General features: G+C 42.4%; 1 protein-coding gene across 1 annotated transcript in view; it reads right to left on the reverse strand.

Moving 5' to 3' along the window:
* Bnc2 (basonuclin 2) overlaps nt 1–9,149 on the reverse strand; it is a 288,056-nt gene that overhangs the window by 14,325 nt on the left and 264,582 nt on the right. The window contains exon 5 of the mRNA XM_026781784.1: nt 5,819–7,788. Coding sequence (XP_026637585.1) covers nt 5,819–7,788 — 1,970 coding nt within the window. The remainder of the gene's footprint in view (nt 1–5,818; nt 7,789–9,149) is intronic.

Raw genomic sequence — 9,149 nt, forward strand, 5'->3', positions numbered from 1 at the left:
AGTCTCATACCACCTTCCTACTGTAAGGATATCTGCAAACACAAGCATCTCAAATGACATTTCATATCAGCAAGACTCACAACTAGAAAGTCTATCAGGGGTATAATAGACTCTAATGAACCAAAAACAGAAAGCTGGAAAATGACCCTTTCCAAGTTATACCATCATGAAACATACTGCCTGGGTACTCATGGTGCATCTTCTCTGGTATTTGCCGGGAGTTTCCAGGCAGAGCTGGTAAGAAGAGAAGGCAACCATAAAGGCTGTTCACAAGCATTCTGTTTGTCGTGGGGGGGCTCTACAGTCACGAGAGAGTCAATAGTAACTTCCCTCCACAGCATTTATAAAGCATCTCTGCACGTGCAAGGGCAAGTGTTTTGCTAGCCACTGGGCTGTCTCTGTGGCACACAGTTCTGAAGATGGTGGCAGGGAAGGCTGCTTGTGGAGGAGCGAAAGGTCAGCAGAGGTTTAAATGAGCTTGTCTTGCATCCAGCTGGGCCAGCAGGAGGTCATTAGGAAGATCCAAGGCTCACTTTAGGCTTGACAGAGTCTCTCCCCATGATACAAGGAGACCGTTTTGCTCATTGCTCTTCTTTCAGTATATAAAAAGAACCCCGGGGACAAGAATGACACCGAAGTTTATCTTACTACCAAAGTTTTGCTTGAGGAGGGCACAACCAGCAATTACTCAGGAGGGGGATTTACTTTGTTTGTTTGCTTTTGATGGAAAGTAATGGAGATAAGTACAAAAGGCCTATTGATCTGCTGGTTCTATTGTGAAACCAAACAGAGGAGCAGTGGGGAAACATCTCTTAGCCTTTAAAAGCCAGAGGACCCACACAACTTCACTCTATGAGGAGTTTTGGAAGCAGAGAATTGAAATCGGATTGGGCACAGTGTTGGGAATGAAGCAGTCATCTATTAAGAGGCTCTCCTCTGAGGATTAGCACACTGTTTGACAGCTAATTACATTAGGGCACATATACTAATAGTTCCCTTGAATTGGTGCTAAGTGGCTCGTTTCTTGGAGGTATCGCCTGGTATTTATTGAAAAGCTCTCTCTATAAAAGTTCTCTATAAGTTTCCAAACATAGAGAATGATGGAAAAAAAATGGATGCTGCTTTGGTGAGAAGGTGAAAACAGGAGGCAGGTAGCATGTTTTCGCATCCTCACCTCTGCTGTTAATGTATGCAGTGGCTCATCAGAGCAGCTCATGTTAATTTATTCCTGCACACCTGTATAGGGCTGGAAGCCAGGTAATAAGATGAGCAGAAACTATACATCTCTGCTGTTTAGCTATGGCTACCCAGAGGCCTATACGAGAACAAATTTAGTTCTGGAGACATCAGCAGGTTTTAATAAACCAAATACAGATGTCTTACTCCATACAAATCAAGAAGTTTACATGTTTAAATCTGCACTGATTTAACTAGCAATCAAAGAGAAGGCTCACACTTGGCACCAATGGTTGCCTCATATTTATTTATAAATCACCCTAGGCAGATATTATTTTGTTTTAAAATTTATTCATCTGGCTGAAACAACCTCCACACACCTTAAAGATCAGGAAGAGGCTCTTGCCTTCCTGATAAAATCTATGGCAAACTTCGGCAATTGCTGTGAGATGGCTGCAAATGAAGAGGGAGAAGTTCACAAGGATGCTAACTTCTTTCTGTACAACACACCATCTAGTTTCTGAAGGTCTTCATTTTTAAATTTCCAATCACCAAAGCAAATACAAATAAAACAGCACACTAGGAAATGATGAGGAAGGTTAGGAAAAGGACAGATATGGATTCAGCTGTTTGTTTGCTTCCTACTCCCCTCGAATTAAAAAAACAAACAATGTATGGGTTTCTCTTCTGCATAGGTTAGTGGCCAGTGAACCCTCCTAAATATGAAGTGGTGTGGGAGGTCCTTCTGTCTCTGTGTTGCTATTGTTAGTTAATGAATTAAAGAAACTGCTTTGGCCTGTTGATAGGGCAGAACTTAGGTAGGCGGTGAAGACAGAACTGAATGCTGGGAGAAAGAAGGGTAAGAGAGATGCCATGGAGCCGCTGGAGACAGATGCTGGGAATTTTATCCGGGAAGCCACAGCCTTGTGGCGATACACAGATTAATAGAAATGGGTTAAACTAGTATGTAAGACTTAGCCAATAAGAAGCTAGGGCTAATGGGCCAAGCAGTGTTTTAATTAATACATTTCTTGTGTGGTTATTTCAGTTCTGGGTGGCGGAGATGAACAAGTAGCTCACTCGGTGCAACAATGAAGTCAGAGGATGAGAAAGTAGCACAGCTAAACTAAGGTCTGCGGAGTGTGACTAGCGTGCTTTTATGAATACTGCAGCTCCAGGCCACATGGTTAGAACTTCTACCCAGGGAGTGTCTCATATGTATAGTTCCACACGTTCCCTGACAGAGGAACAACCCAGCAGCAGAAAAATCAAGGGATATGTAAAGAAAGAATCTGACAATCATCTCGGAGCATCAGAGCTCTTTACAGAGGAAACACTCTTCCTTCACTTCAATCATTCAGAATAAAGGTCATTCTTACAACGGGTGGTGAGGAAGGGGAAACAGTCGTGCACATTAGCTTGCTCTTTGTCTTAATGTGGAACGGTCCTTCTGACTTCTGAATTGATCAAACACACCATTGTTGGCAACTACACACAGAAGGACACCTTTGATACTGTTTCTGTCTGTTGTCATCCCTTGCATGTGTGTCTCTCTCTCACTGTCAAACCTAAAACATAGTACTTAGCACTGTGTTTCTATCTCATCCTACTAACATGCTCATCCGAGGACCACAATGCACCGCTACATGCATACTCATCTCAGAAGCTGCTTCCAGCTCCTATAAGATATTGCAGTTTGGAGGACAAGGCAGCTGCGCTGGCAAACAGGAGAAAGGAGGAAACACAGGGTGTTCTAGGAGCCCTGCAAACTTCAGCTACCATGGGGATATTTTCCACACTGGAACTTCCTCTCGACTGCTTCATTTGTACAAGGAAGACACTGCGGAGTCAAGGGTGGATGAAGTCAGGCCCCCTCGTGTAGAAAGAAACGGTTTGGAGAGAGAAGGTCTAAAGACAATGGAGAGTGTCTTGGGAAGTTCTGTTGATGAAACAGAAAGGTAAGAAAGCTCGTCACTGTTTTAGTTCATCGTTTGATTAAAAGAGGAACACAGGCTTTCTGAGTTTGGGTAGTAGTAAAGAGAAGACTCGAAACAGATCACAGATGAGACTTCAGAGTCCCTGTGCACAAGGAGGCACAACTACTGGCTGACAGTCATTGATGAAATGATTACGTCTGAGAGGGAAATCTAATTATGTTCCCAAGTCCACTGTGCAGAGATTCAGGAAGAGGCTGGCAATTCAATGGCATTACTGTGTCTTGGTATTCTGGTGCCAGTTAGTCACACATCACTGTGTCAATTCAAGTCATCATCAACAGGATGAATATTTTCCTTTGGCAAAAAAAAAATAAAGGCCCAAATTTTTATTTTGTTTTATTATTTTTTTAAGGATTTAGCTTGGGATAAAAAAAATCTGTGTGGTTTTTAGAAAGCCAAATTTCAAGAATAAAAAAAATTCACTTTATCTTTTTTCAATTTCTATTTTGTTATTTGTCACAGGACAAACTCTAAAATGAAAAAGACTAGATATGGTATACTATTTCACCCTCAACAATGTATCCACTGTCTTTTGAAACAGCCTGTCTGCTCCTCCTGTACTTGCAAGATCACTGGTCTAACTTCTGTGTAGCTGGCACTGGCTAATCTCCCAAGTCCTGACAATAAAAATGGCAACTAAAATATCCCTTTTCTGTCAGCAAGTACTTCCCGGGAGACAAACAATTCTGTCTCAGCAGCACCTCCCTTTGTGTCTGGACACAGACACAGCAGCTCTTAGTGTGTTCTAGCGTTCAGTACTGACTGTGCATTCGTGAAAGCTCCAGGCTCGGGTTCTTCCCCTTTGCTATTTATTCCAGTGTTATGAACTGTGATGTTTTCAGCAAACAAAAATGTGAAAGGAATTCATGCAAATAAGCTTAAAATGTTGGCTTGTCTTCAAATACTCCATTTTCATAAATATTTCATGCAAGTTTTCACAAGTCTTTTGTATTTGTTAAAAAATTTCAATGAAATTTTTTTCAATGCATTAACCTCATCATCACTAATATACTGTTTGTAATCCAAAAGAATATTATTCCAAAAAAGGAATGGGGGTGGAACTGGATTTATTATTCAAAGTATAAGCATCTTATCTGGTATTTTCTGGGACTGTCAATAAGAATTTAGAACTGAATATAATGGTAACACAAGAATCTTTTTTTTTTAAATAGAGCCAAGATAGTAGAGAAAAACATCATTAAAAGAATAGGACTTGGCTCCTTCCATGTCAGTAAAAAGAAAGACAATATGTATATCCATTAAAAAGGGGTGGATCTTACATATGTGAACATGCTGCAGAGACAGGTCACTGCTTTGTGGTGATGCTTTTTCTTTTTAAATCAAGACAGGGTATAGGTGTACAGTCACTCAGACTGGAGTCAAACTGGCTATTCCCCACTCTCCCAAGTGTCCTGCCACAGCAGCCCCAGTGGACCCTCACCACCTTCTGCTTTGTCAAAGACCTCTATCCAACTAATAAACACCAGAGTAAGGTGGAAGATCTTTGGAAACTTCATTCATTGTTTTCTACATATATTTTAAACTGTGAAAGAAAATTTTGTCTGAAAATATTTAAAAGGTTAGTGTAGAACCAAAACACACATCCCTTGAAGGAGGAAAGATGGCAACATGAGCTGGGCTAGGGTACTATGAAGAAAACAAACTTGCTCCAAGGCTCATCCTCCATAGGTGATGAGATCATCTTGTTGTCCCACCACTGAATGGCCACCCTGACATTCCATTCATATTGAAAGAGGATTGATAAAGAATATGGTAGGTTTAGGGTCAGCTGCTTCTGCTTACGTCCCATGGTTTCAGTACTATAGACACAAAACTAGAGAGCTAATGCCATCTGAGGGCTGTCCTCAGAGAATTCTAACTGATCTAAAGCATTTACTTAGGCATGTCCCTTTTTTGTGGTGAAGTTCCATGGCAGATTACATTTTGGGGATGTGATCAAAGACACCATGGAGTTGAAATAAAGAAACCCACATAACCATGCTCTCTCCCCATATCAACAATTACTTTGGCCTCATTGTCTTCTGATAGCTTCATGATTCTTAAGGAACTGAAGGACATACTAAATACTCATGTAAGGAATGATAATATTTCTGGTTATACCTACGGAGATGCAGGCTGTCTCGATGTCCTGGACCTATGGTTCTTTCCATCCATAAATTTCTGTTTCTATATTGAATAAATATGTGTATATGAAGATAATATATTGGTTTAATTAAAAGGGCACAAGGCACAGCAGAAGTATATATATTTATGATATATATATATATATCTCATATGTATATGATAGAAGCTGTGGCTTCTAAGGAAAGGTTCATGGGGAGGCAAGGAATTGTGTACTGTTAACTTATTCACACCTAGATGCATGGAAACACACATGTACACACACATATACACATACACAGAGGAAAATGGCGTGCATTACTAGGTAAGATGACATGAGATTCTGCATGCTTCATCACAACAAGCACTGACTGCATAAATGCTTCATGAACATGGCAGCTTAGTGATCATGTGGTCAATAAGGGCAATCCTTACAGTGCATCAAAACATCTAACTTTTAAGTCCACTATGACTGACTCTGTACCCCCACCCTCAGCAGGAGCAGCCAATGGAGATTTACTGACCTGTCTCTGCTTCGTCGAGAGGGGAAGGCAGCATTGCAGCCAGCCACTGTACAGACGTGCATCTCTTTTAAGTGAACGTTCCTGTAGTGAAGCTTCACACTGTAGGAGCTTTTGAAGCTCTTCTTGCACACATAACAGATTTTGGGGTCTGGACTAGAACATAGGTCACCTTCCGGGGAGAATTTTTGAGGGCTTCCATAATTCAGAGACGATGCGAAACTTTCATGCAAGGCAGCCATGCTGGCCCCCCCGCCATTGTACAGTCCATACTGGCTCATGTAAAACATGTCGTAAGTGGGGTCTGTGAATTCTTCCTTTACCTTGATGACGTCCTGGTGAGACGGCTCACTGTGGTTCTCATCAGGCCTCTCGCTATTCATCAGGACTTTTTCGCTCACCTCACTGTGGATGTGCTCATCCCCTTCCATGGATTCCTCACCAAGTTTAGGCTCTGAGGACTCGGACTCATTCTCATAGTCCCGCTCAGGCTCCTGGTCCTCAGATGTCATACTGTCAGCCCTTCTTATTTCAGTTCTTGAAATGCACCGGGTCCTACTGTGCTTAGAGAAGTCCTTCACAGACATGCCTGGGCTCATCTCCTCTTGGGAATGACAATGATTGTCATGGCTCATGTCATTGACCACAGTTCCACCATCATTAGGGTCATCATCTTCGTCATCGAACTCGTCCGCTGTATCAATGATCTCCTTCTCAATTTTTACAGGCATGCTTGACTTCCTAGGCTTTTTCTTAGGTGCCAGGTCAGCACTGGGCTCATGAGTGCCCATCATCACTGCTGGCACTATTGGCTCAGAGGGTGGAGGAGGGTGCTGCTCTATGGGACCACTGGTTGGGATGATAGGACTGGTTGGGAGGGAGGTTGGAGGACTCACCATTTCCCCTGGAGTAAGTAAACTTCTATAAAAAGGAGGAACTGGTTGTACAGTCTTTAGCCCAGAAAATACCAACTGGCTAGGGAGAGGGTTCTGTAAGACAGGGTCAAGTGGAGGAGTGGTAAAACCCATTGGGGGCCGGCCAGGGCTTGTGAGTGTGAGATTTGATTTTGTACTAGCTATGACTGGAGTGGCAGCCCCTGACGTAGCCCGAATCAAATCTTTGTCTCGGTTATTCCTTAGCATAGGCATGTGAAGGCGGGGGTTGGGATTTGCGCTGTGGCGATTCCGGCTTCGAAGGGAACTGAAGACCATGTTGCAACCTTCAATGGTACATCGATGTTTAATCTTCAGGTGGACAGCATTGTAGTGAATTTTGAGCGTACCTTTGTCATAGAAGGTCTTCCCACACGCATTACAGAACACTCTTCCTTTCCTCGAGGCTGACCCCATTCTTCTCATACGATGAATCCGGAAGGAGCTTTTTGGGTGTTCGGTTTTGCTTAGGTCACTGACTGGGGCAGAATTCTGAATAGGGGAGACACAAGCTGGCTCAGTTTTAGGCTCCACGTTAGTGATGCTCGTCAGGGCATTTCTATTGGGTGTCTGGTCACTCTTATAAGGTGTGGGGGATACTTCCGACTCACTGCTCTCATTGTACTCGTTCTGAGTTGAAATGCTGGGTTCCCGTAACCTCAGTCCAGGCTGCTCTAACAGCAGCCCATTGGGAGGCAACCCTAACAGCGGGGCTGAGACGGGGTTTATATACTGGAAGGGAAGCAGAAACGCAAGGCTGTTTGGTATGTTCTCAAAATGATGGATGCTGGAAGGGTTGCTGTTCTCTAAGTGAGCAAGGAGGCTGGGGCTCCTGGTGCGGTTATTGCTTTCAATGAAAGTCCGTATGTCCGAGTCTGTCTTTGAAGATGGCACGGCCACAGCTTGCCCTTCTTTCTCCTGAATTGCCATCAGCTCCACGATGGATTTGGTTTCTCCAAATCGCAGAAACTGCTGAAGGGTGATGATTTCCTCTTCTCGAGACATGATGGCCCAGCGGTCCAGAACTTTGCCAGCAGCGTCCTACAGGCCACATCAAAGAAACAACAAAGACAAATAAAAAAAAAACTTATTGATTGTGCATAATTATTTAATGCAACTGAAGGTGTTCTGGCAGCTTATGCAACAGAGAGCTAGAAGAGAAAACGGCATGCGAGCAGTGTTAATAAAAGTTAACACACAAAGCAAACTTTCTGCCATGCCAATGCAGCAATTACAGTCACAGCTACAGAAACAGATTGGGTTTAATAATGTCAAGGCAAACAAAATGTGGACCACTGGAGCTCTGTGATCTAAAATGCCTTCAGTACTGCCATTTTAACACCAATGATCTATATACTATGCAACTCTTTAGCATATATTAGTATGTGCAGCCTAGTATAAATGCAAAAAATCTGGACCCTAATCTTTGTTAAATAATGACACCATAGGAAAGAATTAAGTGTAGTTCATGAAACATCCTTCTCAAGTCAAGCAGACATGACGCTAGACTCAGTGGTGGAAATTCCTTTAAATGGGAGTTATGTGGCTTTTGGAATAGTTAAAAAAAATAGAAATGAGTAAAAGAGCATTTCCCCCTCAAAAGTCCATCACTCCACTGCATACTGTCTTTTTTAAAAGGCTGTGTTTTTATGCTGGTTTAGAATGGGCAATTTCATGAGGTGGAGTAAAGGAAACATCACTTGTGAAAGCTACCTTTCCTCTTCTTGAAAAACTGGCTGTAACCCAGCCATTTAAAGTTTGACGTACATTTAAAGTATATGACATCTTAGGATTTTGTTGAAAGGACAGGAATAGATACCTGAAAAGTAAGCACGTGAGGATTTTAGATGGAATACACGTGAAGCGTTGTCTCTCGGCATCCTCCTCCAAGAGCAAAGGGAGTCCACAGAGACGACACATCAGCCATCATCAGACTGCGTGTTGTTAAATATACATTAAAAAGCATTTCACACTTTCATTTTTGCTAGTAACTATGAGATTGCCTGGAGGTAGGACTTAAGAATACTGCAACGTAATGTCAGGCAATCCATTATAGCATGGGTTGAGAGAAATCTATTCAAACAGCTAAACAATGACTGTGTAAATTTTTTTTTAAGGCATCATTTCTTAGAACTCCCAGGATCAAGGATTGGTGTAGCCCTCTGTGTATGACACTTGCTCCAACTCTGACCATCATCTTAAGAATGTACAAAACCTAGAAAACCAAAATGGTGCTGGGGGAGTTGGGCAAGAGGTTCAGCTACAGGAAACTGGTTAGCATGTGTGCGGCCTTGGGTTCAAAACCAAATCAAACTTAAAAATGACTTACTTACTGGGTACAAAGACAAAAACCCTAACTTTACACTGGAGCAATCTAATATGACACCATAGGAAAGAATTAA

The sequence above is a fragment of the Microtus ochrogaster genome, chromosome 10 (assembly GCF_000317375.1).
Source record: "Microtus ochrogaster isolate Prairie Vole_2 chromosome 10, MicOch1.0, whole genome shotgun sequence".
NCBI lineage: Eukaryota > Metazoa > Chordata > Mammalia > Rodentia > Cricetidae > Microtus > Microtus ochrogaster.